Source organism: Notothenia rossii (genome assembly GCF_949606895.1).
Source record: "Notothenia rossii genome assembly, chromosome: 4".
Classification (NCBI taxonomy): Eukaryota; Metazoa; Chordata; class Actinopteri; order Perciformes; family Nototheniidae; genus Notothenia; species Notothenia rossii.
The window spans coordinates 17,237,215-17,255,621 of NC_136902.1; the positions used below are offsets into that span (position 1 = coordinate 17,237,215).

Below are 18,407 nucleotides of genomic sequence, written 5' to 3' on the forward strand. Positions count from 1 at the left end.
ACTGTCTCCAAATGTTTAATCATGCCACTGATTTTTATTTGATAAGAATTTCACAATTTTCAATAGGATAAAAAGTTATTGTATAGTTGAAAATGATACAATATTTCAAAACACATGGTTGTTTTTACTGGCTGTCTTGTCAATATTTGTTTGCATTAAGCTTCCACAAGGGGGCAGTGTTGTCCTGTGATTTGTTTCAGGCAGCATAATGTTAACAAGGGCCCCGTAGCATGTTTTGCACCTTAAATGTGTAGTTGATTTTAATGGCAATGTCATGTGTGTAGCTCTCATCTCCTAAGACTTGAAGGGTTGATCAGCTGGTTCACGAAACTGAGTCGGAGGTTTTTTCACTCAGCTGAGTGATAACTGCCATTTTTCTGCACTCTCCGCCCAACTGATAAAGTTAAAGCTTCTTCTTGCTCCCTTAAATGGTCGCTGATGAATAGTTCACAGCAATTAATCCTTTCACCATGGCAGTGATTTATGTTCCCTCTCCTCCTCTGCTGAGTGAACAAAAGGCTACTTAATAGTTTTTAAAACTGGCCAGGTGGAGTGGTCTTGCGCCCTTAAAGGCTCTTAAAGAGTCCATCCAGCAGTTGATTGTGTTATTTATCATTTGACCTTTCTAGTGAAAGTTGAGTGAGCACACATGCACTTTTTTCTATTCTGACTTACTTTATGGTATCCTGAATTTTAACACTTGGGCGCTGGCCATGAAATAACAGTCTTCAGCTGTTTGCGCCACTGAGCAACTCCACTGGAGCAGCTGCTTAAGGGCTGCTCAACAGTAGTTTATAAGAGAGGACAGAGTGTTTCTCAGTTTATTTCAGAGCTGTCAGAGGACTGAGATCCAGCTGATCAAAGCCGCTAGCAGTTAACAGTAAACAAGCTAGATGGACAGCCTCTGCATTTTAGAGAATGATAGCGAATGACAGATTTTCAAAAAGAAAAGACACTTAACAGTAAACAGTAACCAATTAACTGCATCATCCAACCATCTGCTCAGTAGATTTATTCTCTGCCAGGGTTAAGAAGGCCACTGTTCACTGAATCTGTTTATCATACATGTGCCTTGTTATCAACTTGTGAGATGCTTCATGTCTCTCAGTAATTGGATCCCTGTGTGTGTGTGTGTGTGTGTGTGTGTGTGTGTGTGTGTGTGTGTGTGTGTGTGTGTGTGTGTGCGTGTGTGTGTGTGTGTGTGTGTGTGTGTGAGAGAGAGTAAGAAGACAGAGACTAGGTAAGTGTGTCTCTTCAGGCAAGCAGCTCCACTGTGAATTTACTGAGTCGTGACTCGAGCACCCTGAATGACAGGTCAGAGCACTGGTGCAAGTTTGAGACCCTTCCTCTGTAACAAATATAATTAAGTCACACAATTCAGACTGAGAAAGAGAAACAAGTGCAGCATTTCTTGGATATGGATTGGATATCTAGATCTCTTGGGATTTGAAAAGAGGACATTCTACTTAATTGTGTGCCACAAGTACTGTTTGAGAAAATAAAATAAGGACATTGTGCTTAAGATGGTAAGGAAGTTGAATATAGGTGGCTTTTACTCCAAAAATGTGTTTTAAATGTCATCCCTCAGTGCTTCAATGCCAAGAAGAAGAAACCTATAATGATTTATTTTGATCTGATATTTGAGTTTTCAAATAAACAAAAGATCCTTCGACACAGAGACTTGGCTATTTTTCCATTCTCAGAGGACACTCTTTCACTCTCTCATACAATCCGCATTGATGATGGGAGCACTGCCATCAAAACAACACGTTCTCAATGACTGGAATACAATATGCCATATTGTTTCAAGAGATGATTAGAAGAACTGATTTCCAAACATTAGGAAAAACTTGAAATGTATCAGACATATGTTCTACCTCTTGAAGCTGAAGTACATATTAACCTCTCGTGAAAAAAAAGGAATAAAAAATGACATCAAGTAGACATCATGTTAAAACTATGATAAAACAGGACCAACACTGAATCTCAATTAATTTATTCTAAAAAGACAGCTTTCATCATATTCCACATCATATGTTTCCACATATCTTAAAAGCAGATAAATATGTTTCATTTTCCCTTTTTTGCATTTAAAACAGCTCATCAATCATCTGGCAAAGTAACTCAAAAATGTTCATATTTACATTACATCACATTATTCAAAAAGAATACATTCCATTCCCTTTAACAGTCAAATACTGACGTTACTCAAAGACTCCTTGTCAAAGGACGAATGAAGGTATGTTAGAAGGTTAGGTTATGTTTGTTGAAAGGTTTTTTATCTATTGAGTTTATCTATTTAAGAGACAGAAACGTCTTCATCCTACATAGCTGTCTTCTGCTGTGACCTCAAAGGTGCTTGCTCGAGTTGCTCTGGGAATCTTACATCTGGGTAGCTGTCATAGTATTCTAATTTCTGAGCATTTGAAATCAAAGTGTCACACCAGGGACAGACAGTGGGTTGAACAAAAACAAAGCCTTGTCCTTTATACTTATTATTTGTGTGTGAGAGATGATATACAGTATACAGTAGCACACACAAAGGGCAGAAGCCATGAGGCTGGCATATGCTGCACAGTAACAGATACAATTTATATTTCTCTCAGCAGACACCAATACTTGCATCTCAATTTTTCTATCCCACACAGTACTGCTCATCTCCACCTTTTATCATTTAAGTTATTGCTTAATAAAGCATCGACAGTCGGTAATTATCATATTCTGTGTCCTCTGGATCCATTCCATTAATAAAGACTAAGGTACTGGTACTGTGTACGTAGATTAATATGTCTACAACATACTCTATATACGTTTCTAATTTCTTACTGCAGATTAATTGCAATACAAAAAAACGGATTGTTGGAATGACATTCAGCTTAAAGTGTTGTTGTTGATGCTGAACACCTACATTTCAAAAAGTTAAGTCCTAAGGGAAATGTGAGTGTGTCCTGTGGATGAAGAGTTTATTTAGATTACATTGGCTTAATCCAGATCAGCTGTAATTCTTAGTGAACAGGTTTTGGTGATACAGTTTCAAAAAGGAGTTTGATTTAAACTGAAGGTCAAATGGCCACATGCTGGCATTGCGTGTAGTATAAGTCATCATCCTCATGTTTTCAGGACCACTTAGCTTAAGGGTTAAAAGGGAGAGGAAACAACATGAATCCTGGTTGTGCATATGACATGTAACAGCTTATAATAAAATAAATCCAAGTGTTCTTCTAAAAAATGTCCGATCCAAATGTGACATGAAACCAAGAGGAGATTTGCTGCGATCAAGCATATACCAGTGACAGGCCTACATCATCACTAGGGTTGTGAATCTTGCATCTTATCACAATGATACAGTGGGTACCCCTGCCTTGAGAAGGGCTTTGTCTCTGTCTCAGTGTCTGTAAACTAAATTGGCCGCCTTGAATGAGAATCCTCCAGACTGGTTGGCATCTGGTCTATAGGCTCATCCTTTCCCCTTTCACTCTGCGATCCTCCGCTCACATATCTGAAGACAGCAGCTCTTCCACGGCTCCTGGAGATGTATTGTGACAGGGGATGAAGGAAAGGGCTGCCAAATGGATGAGCTAAGAGAAGTTTCCAAAGGAGGCTGCAGTGAGATGAGAGAGAAAAGAGGGGGTACATTATTAGGATTCACAAAGATGGAAAAAACTGAGGTGAAAGTGCAGAAATAGTGTGCTCTTTTCATGCCCTATTGTAGCCTCATTGCATGGTCCAAATGCATTGGCCTGTCTCTGTTAATGCACCATGAAATTGTTGAAACACATCCTGCCTTGAAAGCACATCTGAGAGAGAGTTTGGGCTTCATATCCTCCCTGAATCTGTGTGTGACACCTTACTCCCCCAGACTCTGTTAGCCATCAAACAAGTAACCAGTGTGGCTGTCCTCTCTTCCTTTAATGGCCCCTACACACGGCGGCGTGCGTAGGGGCCGTAACACTCTGCACTCAATCACAGAGCAACTCCCTTTCTAATAGAAAAAAACAATCATTTAGCATGAGAAATAGCTGACTGAAGTAGGAGAGTAATGTTGTGTGTGAAGATTGCGCCTGTCGCTAATGTTGGCAGAGTGACAACAAAATAATGACATAAAAGACTGTTAAAGGAAAAGCCTAAACTGTCATTAATATAAAGATGTTTAGTAATCACATAACAGAGCTTTTCTTTAAAAAGTGTAATGTTTAAGCACAGGGGTATTGCTAGATTCCCTATATCTATACATCGGACAGTATATGCTTCTAATACATCATTCTTGTAGCCTTCTGTGTGTACAAAAGGACGGAAATGATGACATTAAGCTTATCAGCATGTAATAAAAGTCCTTTCTTCCTGAATCTCATTATCTCCTGCTTGATATGGAAACAAGAGATGCAAACAGGATGTTTCCCTGACAACGAGCCAGTTTGTTCCATCCTGAGATGACACTAGGAATCGGCGGGAAGCAGACTTTCCTCTCCCAGACATGTTGGCATTTCAGCTCTAAGCCCCCCTCTCCTGAAAGCCCAGGAAGACGCGCCACCTGTCTCTAGACACTGAGAGATGTAACGCGGCACCGGAGTGAACCTGAACCAGGAAACGACGGAGAGTCACTAATATGACTAGAGACTTGTACAGACACAGCGAAAACAACTTCTCTGATGGAAAACCTTTTAAATGAGCTCCCGATGGAGTCATCACAGCCTAGGTGCACCAGAGGTGGAGTGGATAGGAAAGCAGCACCCAGGCAACATTTGAGCTGAAGAGAAATGTCATGTTCCTTCTTTTTTTCTGTCTGTCAAGCTCAGAGTTTTATTCATATTTAATTCAGAGCTGCAGTTCAGCTGGCAGGCGCCACATGAGTAAACCTCTGCAGCGATGGGTAACATCACAGGAGCAACAAGGTTAGCAAGACAAATCTCCCCCAGCAACCAAGGTGCTGCCGTCAAGATATCTTTGATTTAGGGTAGGTAGAGCCTGAAACATGGCATATGGCTACAAACAAAGGCATAGAATGACTTCGATGAAAATTGGATTTGTTGAGAAGGAAGAAGGGACTGACAGTTTATTGTAAAGATACACCAACAACCAGAGGCTTAGCAGAAGAAGGAGGCTAGGTCCCCCCGGGTTCTGACCTGAATCCTCCCTCCCAAAGCTTTCCAGATGTTACAACAACCCATGCATGGTTCACACTGCCCCAAGAGAGCTATGGCTCCGGGGCGTGGAAGACATCATCCTTACATCTCACTGAATAACTGATAAACACTGCTTAGCCTGCTGAAAATACATGACATACTGTAGGTGAAGAAATAATACAAGATACTGTACATGCACTATATCTGCTTTCACAACCATAAACCGGTTGAGGAGAAGAGGAAATACAGAATATACTGTGTAACAATGCACTGTACACTATATCATATTTACACTTGCAAAAAACTTTGATTTGATCTGATTTGAATATCATCAAGCATTATTTATTCAACTTTACTTTGAGTAAGTTTTGTTGTTCAAGCAGGACCGAAAACTTTGCTGTATGTTTCAAAGGATTGTTATACAAGCATCTATGTTTTTAGTTTCAAACACTAAGCCCCTGTTGAGTTGAAAGGTGGCTGCAAAAGTTTCTTAGAGTTACAACAGGGGGCCAAAAGTTTTTCAGCAAAAATGTATCCCACTAAAGGCAAATAGGATGGTTGCTATTCAGAGTAAAGATTGAAAACAATCAAAATGTACTGAGTGCAGTATGAGTTTACTCTTCGACTCTCACTATTTCATATGAAAAAACTCTAAGAAACTTTTGCAGTCACGTCCAAAATGAAGTAAGGAAATAAAATGAAAATAAGACTCAGATTTTCTGCTTCTTTCAGAAAATGTCTGCTGAACAACTCTGTGTAGAACATCAAACTCATGAAAACATGTTTCCATTCATGGAGTCTAGTGATAGAGAAGCCAGCGAGAAATACCCCATGGACAGCATTCTCAGAAGTGATCTGATAAAATATATGTATAAAATGTTTTCATGTGCTCTTCAGAGCCTGAGGCTACTTCAACAGACAACAAGCACCAAACCTAAGAAGTCACAACAGTAAACCTCAAAGGGGTACTGCAGTGATTTAGTGTTGCACTTCTATTCATGAGACAGACAAAAAAAAAAATGCTTTTGGAGATTATAAAGAAATTCAGTCACAGACATGCATTTTGGGGAATTCTTACTCTCATTTTTTGTGTCGAGAACATCATTTTCAACAATCATTTTCAAGAGAAGAAATGTGATTCCATGTTGAGTGTGAAATGCTATTACAGTGCTTCGAGCTAGTGAGCCTGCTCCAGACAGATTAGCATGGAGCGGAAAGTATGGGACCACAGGAGGGGATGAAAATCAGACCGTGCCTTCTTTCGCTATTCCAGCTCCTTCATTAACCTATTTACCCGTCTCATTTCTTTATAATATGTCGATCTCTACACCTGTTTTCTCTCTATCTTTACACATCTCACCTCTATTCACAGTTGTGTCCTCTTTTTGTGTGCTAGCTATTCTTCCTGTTCTTTCAGAGTGGCGAAGTCACGCCCTTCTACTTCCGCCCCATGGGACCTTATTTCTGAAAAATTATGTATTGAAGTCAATGGAAAGAGAAAACGTATCTTTCGATCCCGTTTGAATTATGACATGAATTAACACCTGATGTTTGTCAATCTTAAAAAATCATTTCCATGTCAAAAAAGTCACAGTTTGTCTTAAAACTATTGAAATATAAGACTATTAAAAATACGCAACTAGAAAGACTACAAATCCCAGAGTTGCGTACATTACCGTTACACATTACACTCGTGTTACTCACCGAAACCTTGTATAGTGTTACGAATCCAGGCACTTAGTATGTAGGACCCAAATGCAGACAGGGAGGCAGAGGTAAAGTATTGTGAAATACTTAATTTTTCCATGATTTAGCAAAAATGAACAAAAAGGTAATCACCAAAACTCCAGTCGAGATGACAAAAAAAACAGAGGACAAAAAATGAAGGCGCTCACGCAGTGAGGAATCAAAAACCAAAGAGTTCCAAAACCATAGACCTGACATGACAATAGACAAGACGAACTGACACTGAACACTGGGAGACAGGGGAATTTAAACACAGGGTAACAAGGCACATGTGGGAACAATCAGGGGCGGGCTGACACTGATGGGCACAGGAGACACACGAGGAGTGACAGGTGAAAACAATCAGGGAATTAGACACACCAGGGAACTAACGACAGACATGAAAAACACAGGGAAAAGGACCAGACAATAACCCAGGAGGAAAAACATGACAGCAAACACCCAAACCTAGACAGACAACACTAAAACCCCTGACATAAACCTGGGGGTGTGACAGAACCCCACCCCTCAAGGGACGGATCCCAGACATCCCAAAAAACAAAGTCCAGCAGAGTGGGTGGAGGGGGTCCGGAGTACGGGTCTCGGGCGGACGGCCCGGGGGCAAGGCAGAGACCATGGATGGGTTCTCGAGCGGACGGCCCGGGGGCAAGGCAGAGTTCAAAAAGGGGGTCTCGGGCGGACGGCCCGGGGGCAAGGCAGAGTTCGAGGAGGGGTGAAGACCACAGCTCTCAGGGGACCGGTCAGGAGCCGGTGTTGACCGGACAGGAGCCGGTGTTGACCGGACAGGAACTGGAGCCGGTGGAACGGGTGTTGGCAAGATTCTCCACGGAAGAGGACAAGGAGTTGGCAGGACCCCCGGCGATACAGGTGATGTCGAGGCCTCCAACGAAACAGGACATGGGATTGGCAGGGCCCCCGGTAGAAGAGTAGTCGGCGGGACCCCTAACGGGACAGGACACAGGGCCGGCAGGACCCCCGGCAGAAGAGTAGTCGGCGGGGCCTCCAGTGGCACAGGACATAGGGCTGGCAGGACCCCCGGCAGAAGAGCAGTCGGCGGGTCCCCTAACGGCACAGGACATAGGGCTGGCAGGACCCCCGGCAGAAGATCAGTCGGCGGGCCCTCCAATGGCACAGGACATAGGGTTGGCAGGACCCCCGGCAGAAGAGTAGTCGACGGGGCCTCCAACGGCACAGGACATAGAGTTGGCAGGACCCCCAGCGGAACCTCCAACGGCACAAGAGTAGGGACTTGAGTGGAAACTCGAGAGGAAACTTGAGAGTTGACTTGAGAGATGACTTGAGAGGGATCTTGAGCGGGAACTTGAACGGAGACTTGAGAGGAAACTCGATTGGAAACTCGAGAGGAGACTCGAGAAGTGACTCGAGAGGGGACTTGAGAGGGGACTCGAGAAGTGACTTGAGAGGGGACTCGAGAAGTGACTTGAGAGGGGACTTGAGAAGTGTCTTGAATGGGAACTCGAGAGGTGACTCGAGAGGGGACTTGAGAAGAGATTTGAGACGGGACTCGAGAGGGAACTCGAGAGGAGATTTGAGAGGTGACTCGAGAGGGGACTTGAGAGGGAACTCGAGAGGAGACTTGAGAGGTGACTCAATAGGGAACTCGAGAGGTGACTTCAGAGGGAACTCGAGAAGTGACTTGAGAGGGAACTCAAGAGGGAACTTGAGAAGTGACTTGAGAGTTTACTTGAGAGGTGACTTGAGAGGGAACTCGAGAGGATACTTGAGAAGTGTCTTGAATGGGGACTCGAGTGGTGATTCGAGAGGGTACTTGAGAAGAGACTTGAGACGGTTGGTTCGCCAACAGAACACGAGGGGCTGGAGTCGGCTGGAGAGCCAACAGGAGACGAGGTGATGGAGTCGGCCGGTATGTCGACAGGACTCGGGGAGCTGGCGTCGGCTGAACAGCCAACTGGAGACGAGGAGCTGGAGTCGGCCGGTATGCTGATAGGACTCGGGGAGCTGGCGTTGGCCGGTAAGCCAGTCCTGGAGCCGAAACTGGAGTCGGAACCATGGGTACTGGGGCCGGTACTGAAGCCAGAATCATGGCTGTAAGGTCCGGTTCTGGAGCCGGAAACATGGCTGTAAGGTCCGGTTCTGGAGCCGGAAACATGACTGTTGGGGCCGGCACTGGAGCCGGGACCATGGCTGTAAGGTCCGGTTCTGGAGCCGGAAACATGACTGCTGGGGCCGGCACTGGAGCCGGAACCATGGCTGCTGGGCGCGGAGCGGAAGCCTGGACCCTGGCTGTGTAAGCCAGGTAATGGAGTATGGAAGCATGGATGCGTGGGCCGGTACCGGTGCACGGATCCATGGCCTTGTGGGCCGGTTCTGGAGCAGGGACCATGGCTGCTGGGGCCGTCACTGGAGCCGGAACCATGACTGCTGGGCAAGGAACCGTAACACGGGTCCATGGCTGTGTGGGATGGTACTGGAGCACGGTACCATGGCTAAGTGGGATGGTACTGGAGCACGGTACCATGGCTGCTGGGTCCGGCGCTGGAGCCGGAACCATGGCTGTTGGGCGCGGAACCCCGGCCTTGCGTCTCTTAGGAGTTTTTTGGAGGCTTCGTGGACCTCCAAACGCCAGACCAGACCCCAAGAAAGGGTCAGAAAATGAGGACTGGCTCTCAGGGCTACGTGAAAAAATCCTAAGCCACTCGGGAAACAAGCTCCAGAGCCAGGGCTTGCGAGCAACCTCCTGACGTGCCTCCTTCAACGCAGCCTCTCTACCCCGTCTAGATGAGGCACCAAACACCAAGACGGGCGTCACGTTGGCACATTTCACTTCCTTCTTTCAGAATGAGGCGAAAAGTATTAAAAGAGGTGAAAATCACTACAAGTCTGGGCATGTTGTGAGCTGTATATACACACAAGGGGAGTTAGTTGGTTCCGTAAGAGCCAGCATGCGGGACCGGGATTCTGGGATTTGTAGTCTTTCTAGTTGCGTATTTTTCATAGTCTTATATTTCAACAGTTTTAAGACAAACTGCGACTTTTTTGACATGGAAATTATTTTTAAAGTTTGACAAACGTCATATCTGTAATTTATGCCACAATTCAAACGGGCTCGAAAGATGCGTTTTCTCTCTCCATTGACTTCAATACCTAATTTTACCGAAATAAGGTCCCATGGACCGGAAGTAGATGGGCGTGACTTCGCCTCTCTATTAAAATCATCTCTCATGTGTTTTAGTTCACTTTTCTATCATTTGTCCTTATCATTTTGTATTTTATATTTTCAAAAGGAGTTAGAGAGACATCAGGAGAGCTCACACTGCTTTTAAAGGTTTAAGAAATCACAGAAAAGAGCTTTTACAAAGCTTCCTGATTCTTGCAAGGGTCCTGATGAATCGTGCTATCACGGCTCAGATCAGAGACAAACACACATCACATTTAATCTTATTTGTATTTTCATCTTCCTTTCAACAGTTATTGTGGGATCAATATTTAATCTTTGGAAAATCCATTGCAGATGAATCAGACCTGACAGGCAGTATGACACAAGGCTCCAGTAAATCACACCAGAATTGAAAATGTATTGGGAGAATCTTTCAGGGACAACAGCTGAAAGTGTGTGTTAGGTTACAGTTTGAACTGCTTTAGTTATTGTGTGAAGAGTGGCGTCTCGTTTCTCAGCTCCAGCCCTCATCCCTCCACTTCACCATCACCATCGCTTCTCCAAACACATCACTTACAATTTTCTTGTTGAAACATCATCTTTTCTATCAAAATCAGCACATTTATTGTTTCTTAATCTTACAGTCTCTCAACCACAGCAATGCTAGTAGCTCTGTGAAGCTGCACAGTTTACATGCTTCATGTTTACCATGTTTACTCTCTCAGTTTAGCATACTAATGTTTTTAAGAAAGTAAACACAATTTGGCGAACTTTCTTTAGTTTTACAGGTATGTTAGAAAACTAAATATTGGTCAAATGTAAACGCTGACCAGAGGATGGCGCTGTCACGGCCATTCTCAAAGTTATTACAATTCATTGTGGTTCAGACATTTGAGTCAAAACCGCAAATATCATGTGATGATAGAAGAAAAGTCAATGGAGCCCAAAAGCCAGTAGAGTTCATCCTCTGGGGGCCAGTAATGTTTGTTTAACAGTTTTAAGAAATCTATCAATAGTTGCTACGATTTTTCAGTCTGGACCAAAGTTGTAGTCAAACTCGCATTTCCATCCCCAAAGCCACTTTGCAGTTTGCCAAAAATCATGCTGTTTTTAAGTTGTTTAAAAGTATAGTGATGCAGAGACATGAGTAAGCCTGACGCTTGCATAAACTTTGCTGAAGTGTCAGTTGTCATGCTGTAGTAGATAATGACAGGACAGGTCATTATGTTTTTTTTTCATGTCCACACTCAGACTTTTATCCTCTCTGCCCTCCCCCAACACCGTATCACCACCTCATCACACTCAGCAGTTAAAACAACCCCCATTATCACCGCTGCAGCTGCTTCACACCGTCCTTCTTTTATCACCTCTGAATAGCCTCCAACCCTGTGAACCTCAGGTGTTTTATAAGGCCACCAAATTAGCTTGCCCTTATAGCTTAGAGTCAGAGCCTGGTGAACTGGCAAATTGCATTTGCATTGCTCTATTAATAGAAGTGTCCGACAACTTTTTAATTATTTCTCCTTACTAGTCAATTGCATTCCATCCCTCAATTTAATTCAGTTTGTTTAAATTCAACATGCTTGATTGGCATGAATGCAATGGAAAGTTTGAGAGGAATGAGCAAAAACCAAAGAGGTTAAACAATAAATTAGCACTGAGGGAGTTAGGTAGTTCTGGTGATCCAATATTTAAATATTAAGTGACACATAAAACTGGTCAGGTACCTTTGCTGCATACCATCCCAATGTGTCCATCATTAAGTTTCTCTCACTTTCTTGTGAGACTTTGAGGCACAAATGCTAAACGTTAATGCAAAATAGTCAGTTTCAACTTTGATTTTCAGTATCATCATTAGCTCAAAGAAAGGGTGCTTTTTGTGTGGTCTTTGTTAATGTTGATTATAGTTGAATAACAGCCCAATTAAGTCCTTCATTGGCTGTTCTTCTTGTATGAATGCTAATCTTATTCTGTAATTGCAATTGGCGATTCAAGTGGTTCTAATCAAAGGCCTTTGTAAATGTAAGAATCAATAACTTAACGTCCAGTATCTGTTTTTTGTTCATCATTCAGACAGATAAGGATTGTTCTTTGATTGCAGTAGTTATTTTCCTAAATTGTTCTATTACTATTTTATGTTATGCTATTCAATGTCTTCGGATGAATTTATTACATTTCTAAATGTCAGCTCACAGTCAGGAGCCCATATCTATGACTTGCCAAGTCTCCATAGATCTCAGGTTTGTAGCACTAGGTTTCTTATCTTTTAAATCGTATCTACCGATCTCCGTCTTCCTCACCCTCACTTCTCCTTTTGCTGTGGGGTTGTGGAGCTCTCTCAAAATCTCTGGCTCCATACACTGTTGATGTTGTCACTACAAAACACGTTCAGGTCCCAAAGGTGGGTCATGGATAGATTAAAATGGGCATCAAACCAAGAGTTCTTTATATCATTTCTGTCAAGCTTTTATCTCCACGCAGACTCTGGAGAGAAAGAAACTGTAGCAGCACGAGCAACATGAATGATCAGAAAATGAGAGTGTGAGCCTGACAGATTGCAAAGACCACTTCATTTACTTGTTTGAATGAAGCCGGTGATTGTAAGAGCCCTCACATTATCAGTTCATAATGAACAGTTGGTGGCATAAACACGTCATTGCACTGCATTTAATAATGTTTCTATTTATGTCAAGACAGATTGCACAATTTGGAGAACATTTTTAAGTACTTGTTCTCATTTAATTTTTTTTGCAGAAAATGTTCTGCACTCCATGGTGCCCCATGAATAAGAAGAGAGCAGACAAAACCTCCAGACATTATTGTTTGAAAACTGAATTACTGACGTACATTGGAAACCACTAAAGCACAAAGCATGCTGCACATCCCTTCCTTCAAGACATGAGCTCATGATGCTGCTGCTGATGAAAGGTCATGATCATGGAGATTATTGTCCCCAAGTAATAAGGGAGTAAAAAAGCTGGAAGTCAAAGAGCATTTGGCTCAGAATACAAATGATGAAGAAAAGACATGACACTACTCATCCATCAAATTCTTAAATATGACTTAATAAGTGTTTAATACCATTGAAAAGTCAATACAATTTTGACTTATAGTAGACTTCTCCAAAAGATAACCCCTACAGTATGTATCTATCCAGGAACTTTTGGTTGACCTTTCATTGCAAAACTGAATGATTTAAACTTTTGAAATCCAGCACGAGAGGAAGGAGATTGTGTGTCAATGTAACTTTGATGAGTTGCCTAGCCATGAATGAACATAGGCAACAATCACCAACAACCAGCACAACGACAGCTGAAACAGGTTTGCAAGAAGGCAACTGCTGAATCAAGGTCAGCGGTGATTGACTGAGCCATTTATTGATGGCTGGATAATAAAAGTGTTTACCAAAGCCATCGTTCAGCGGGAAGGCAGCAAATCAAGAGCTCCTATCAATAAAGCCCCACGCAGCCACAAACAATTGCACTTCCATGTCCAACTCCGCGTATGTCACGGTAGGAGCGCGTGTTCTCAGACTGCCTCCACCCAATTTAGCCAAACTGCTCTCTACTTTCCTTCTTTCCCTGTGCACATATACACACACACACACACACACACACACACACACACACACACACACACACACACACACACACACACACACACACACACACACACACACACACACACACACACACACACACACACCGTCTTGTTACTTACTTCTACTAAGGATCTGCAGATTGCGGACCTCTTCTCTGACCTGCAGCTGGAGGACTTGTTGGAGGACCTCCTGCCTCAGCGTCTCCTGGACGATTCCCATCCTCTCTAGCTTTTCCCCGTTCAAACGAAGCAACGCCCGTCCTGCAAAAGGAGAGCAACATAAATCAAGTTCCTCCTCTTACTTCATAAAATAGGCATCTTTAAATGCCCTCTATGAAATGTCAAGCTACCCCACAGCATCCCCTAGAGAAAATCTCTGGCGCCGCCACTGGCGTTACGTGAAGCCCGCAAAAGCTGCGCCTCATTTCGAGTTGACTGTGATTTATAAAGGGCGGCGTAGGACGTGCCGCACGCAAGTCCTACGCCGGTACACAGTGTTTTATGAATCAGAAAATGTCTGTATTTATTTGCTTTGTCCTATCTAAGCAACCTTCCCACGTGAATCCTACGCAAGGCTTTATAAATGTGGCCCCTGGTCTGCTGGATCTTAACTACAGAGTTTGGAAGTTAACCCTGGGGACACACACACACACATTTAACATACCATTACCCAAAGTAAACAGATTATACAATCAAGCTGCACTTACACAAACACAGAGGCAATATGCAAAACTTAGACAATGTGGTATTACAAGCGCTCACACACCCACACACCCACACACCCACACACACACACACACACACACACACACACACACACACACACACACACACACACACACACACACACACACACACACACACACACACACACACACACACACACACACACACACACACACACACACACACACGCACACACACACACAATGGGTAGGGGAGCTGTGTCCTTCACCGGTGCAGACAGAAGAGGAATCCATCATACCTGCAGTGGCTCTGTACCATGCCCAAATCATAATAATTAGACTCATTACTCATGCAGCTCACTCTCCATATCATTCCACACATTCCTATTTCCTTCCAGAAGACATCCATGCATTTTCTGTATCTCTCTCTCTCCATTTCTCTACAGTATGTTCTAATATCATGCACATAGTACACAGCGTCTCGCTTTACCACATACATACATAAACTCAAAATGTAGATAATTGGACACAATAACTATGTTTGTTGTTCCTTCACTCATCAACAGTAGCTAATGAGCACATCTGTCTTAGTATTGCAAGAGAGAGAAGAAGGAAACAGAGCATAACATAGGAATACAAGGGAGAGATACATTAGAAGAGAATAGAGTCCTATGCCCTGGCATCAAATGTATATATATATAGTATATACACTGTATAAACATTTACTATATATTTCCTTAACAGAGTCGGGTTTCATAACAACAGGCCCAAGGATGAAAGGGATTGATGTGTGTGATAGTGTGATAGACGAAGGCAGGTCTGTTGTGATCCTCAGTGGACCCAGCATGGGCTAAGTGCCTCTCAAACCTGTGGTAAAAACTAATGTAACATGCCCCAAGCTGTAGTGTTCACATCACCATGACCTCAGCAACACAGGGTCAAGTCAAATCACTTCATCAGTCCTTTGCCCATGCTCCCTAAAACTGTATACCACTGTATTCTAACAGAAGAAGGATATAATGCATTTTATTTATATAGCACTTTTCACAACTCAAAGACCCTTTACAATATGAGGGAGGGTAGACAAACAGGGACAAGCAAACAAGTAAGTTTGGGGTCAATAATATGGGGTTTGTGAAACAGTTTTAGAATTATAGCACTCGATTGACTGGCTGTGCATATTTTCGTACAGTTAGTAGTTTTGTCAGTGTACTACGACTTTTGTTCATGCAGCATGTATTCTTTTGAATCAGTGCAGTGGTTAGTGGCGTCTTGCTTATACAAACTGAGGAGGCAGTTGTCAGCAAGACATCCTAAAGTGTCTCGAAACTCTTCAGTATCAAGACATCCTCTTTTAATCATAATAACTGTATTAATGTTTTAGGACCAACATGTTTTTTTGGATTGCGCCCTCAGGCACTTGCATAAAGGACTTTTCTATCTCGAAGTCTCTGGCAGAATTTCAGTTCTGGTACATCCCTGGGTGAGGGGACATGGGAAGCTCTTCACCATCTGGCACTTCTGTTGATGTCTACCGGCCCCCTAACAGTTGCATATTCTACAACTGGAGCTCATTACTGGACTTCTAGTCAATATTCCCATGTTTTCATACATTTGACTCATCTGCTGACCCATGCACTCCCACAAGTAAAACTGCAGCTCTCAAGTGAAATAGGTTTTAGTTTCAAAAATGCATCTGATGCAAGTTTTAAACATTTAGAAAGTTAAGTATTGAATTACATTTCTTATAGATGCTAGTTATCAGGACGGCTAGTGTTTGTATATGTATATTTTAATTGTTAAACAGTCATTTATTTTATTAAACAAGCTTTATTCAGGTTAAGTGATTGATACTGTGTTGGAAACTTCTGGAGCAATGGAGACGAAACTCAGAGAGACACGGGGAGATATAGATACAGTATATTATGAAGTTAACGGCCGGAGAATTGACCAGACATGTTGAAACAATCGGTTGCCAAACCAATTCTGAAGATCTCTACCCCAGACCCATATTTAACTGGTCCTGAGATAATAATCAACATTGTGCAAAACAATAAAAAACAGGCAAAGCACTAAAATACCTCTAATAGCTGACGGCAACAGGCAGGAACAGGGAGACAAAACACACAGACTACATCAGCCAAGGTTGCTGTGCTCAATGAGGTCATAACAAACTGATAAACTGGGTCAAAGTTATGGGCCTAGGTCAATATTTCCCCAATAGATACCTTGTAGTATGAGGACAGACTACTGACAATTATATCAGAAGGTACAGTAGCAGTAATTATATGTTTTACTACTCAAACTTTTACCCTTGAGCTATGATGTATAGCTCTCACTGGACCTAGGCAAGCTAATTGAGGACAGAACTGTCAGCCAGTACTTGCGTTTCAACAAGATGGACCGGAACAATGCAGACAATCGCTGCCTCTACAGTGTGTAAGTCTCCACTGTCTGGCAGACTAAGCCATGACAAACCAGTTAGCTTTGGCGATGGATTAATGTGTGTGTGTGTGTGTGTGTGTGTGTGTGTGTGTGTGTGTGTGTGTGTGTGTGTGTGTGTGTGTGTGTGTGTGTGTGTGTGTGTGTGTGTGTGTGTGTGTGTGTGTGTGTGTGTGTGTCAAAATAAGGCAGATGATTTCCCTCTCCTCAGAGTCCAGTGGCTCTCTGGTTCCGGCACATGAAGTGGAACAACCAATTTTGTGTGAGCACAACTATCTTGGGAAAACAACAACAATCATTTTCCATTTATTTTGGGCCCAGTTACAGTTATTCTTTACACACGCAGTTGCACACTCATCAACCTCTTTAACCCATGTCTCCAACAGCCCTCTGGTGTGTGTTTGCCAACATCAGTCCCAGTGTGTTCTAAAAAAAAAAAAACAGCGTCCTTGGTCTTTGTCGTAGTGTGTGTATGTGTGTGTGTGTGTGTACAAATGAGACAAAGCAGATAAATGGAGCTCAAATCAATTCCCCTCAGACAGACTTAATGCAACTCCTAATAATTGCCTGCAGATAGGGAAAGTAGTGCTGTCACAGGGAGAAAAGAGACACAAAAACAAAAGCTGTTTCAATGGAGATCGCTTTTCTCCATTTGGCTTCAAAATTAATTGCTTATCAACAACGTCTGTGGGCAAGTGGGAAACAGGTCTCCTCGGCTATAGGACAATAATGACACTTAAGCCCGCCCAAAAAGCAATTTGAAAGGGAGGAAGGTAACGACTTCCTTATAAAAGAATACCCTTTGGATTAATCGTTTGATAGCAGAGCAATTCAGCCCATGCTGTCCCTAAAGGCATTTACTGTATTACATCCTTACCAAGGTAAGGGTGTAGCCCATAGCCACCTTTGTCCACTTAAACTTTTAACCTATACATTGAATTTTCCCTTAGGTCTACATCCTATCTGCATCACCTGTAACTCTCACATGATAAAAACATTGTGACCTGCATCTGCTTTTGTTATCATGATAATGAAAAATAGATTACTGCATGGTGTACATTCATGCAGCTGGAATGTAATGCAATCTGAAAGACCACATTTTGAGGTCTTCTAGCCTGCTTCATGATCTCAGTATGTAAATGCAATCTAGCTGAAGCCATGGGGAAGTACATGAACATGAGGTTAGGACAACAGGTTACAGTTTAGTGACTGTCTGATACCTGCAGTCTTCAAACCTGCTGAACTACAGTGCTTTTGCCATGTCTTATCATAGTAAGAATATTGACTGAATGCACAAAACACAATCACCTGCTGTGGATGCAAAGTCAGCTGTCATTGTCTGGTAACGTATCACATTATTGATACAGGGTGAAAATATGGCCTATGTTTATAGTCTGCCTACTGTATATTACAGTTTTTCTTGATTGCTCTCACACATTTTTTTTTTAATTGCTCAGTTTCTCAGAACACTAAACACAATTCACAAAACCCCACACCCAAAGTGCAAAACACCTAATTTCTCCTGCTAAATGAAGAACTGCACTCAAAACTACACAAACACTTACCAAATGCAAACTTTAGCACCAAACATAACACACTTCATTCATAATACTCGATTGTTTGACCACCCAACTACACACTGCTGAGCATAATCTAAAGCACTTCCATCTT

The 18,407-nt window shown here is 42.7% G+C and overlaps 1 protein-coding gene across 1 annotated transcript in view; it reads right to left on the reverse strand.

Moving 5' to 3' along the window:
* Positions 1-1,980: 1,980 nt before the first annotated feature.
* LOC307037815 (sterile alpha motif domain-containing protein 10-like) overlaps positions 1,981-18,407 on the reverse strand; it is a 55,163-nt gene continuing 38,736 nt past the window's right edge. Inside the window, exons 4-5 of the mRNA XM_079678958.1 lie at positions 13,729-13,869; positions 1,981-3,601 (exon numbers count right to left, since the gene is read on the reverse strand). Of these exons, the coding sequence (XP_079535084.1) occupies positions 3,579-3,601; positions 13,729-13,869 (164 nt within the window). The 3' untranslated portion in view covers positions 1,981-3,578. The remainder of the gene's footprint in view (positions 3,602-13,728; positions 13,870-18,407) is intronic.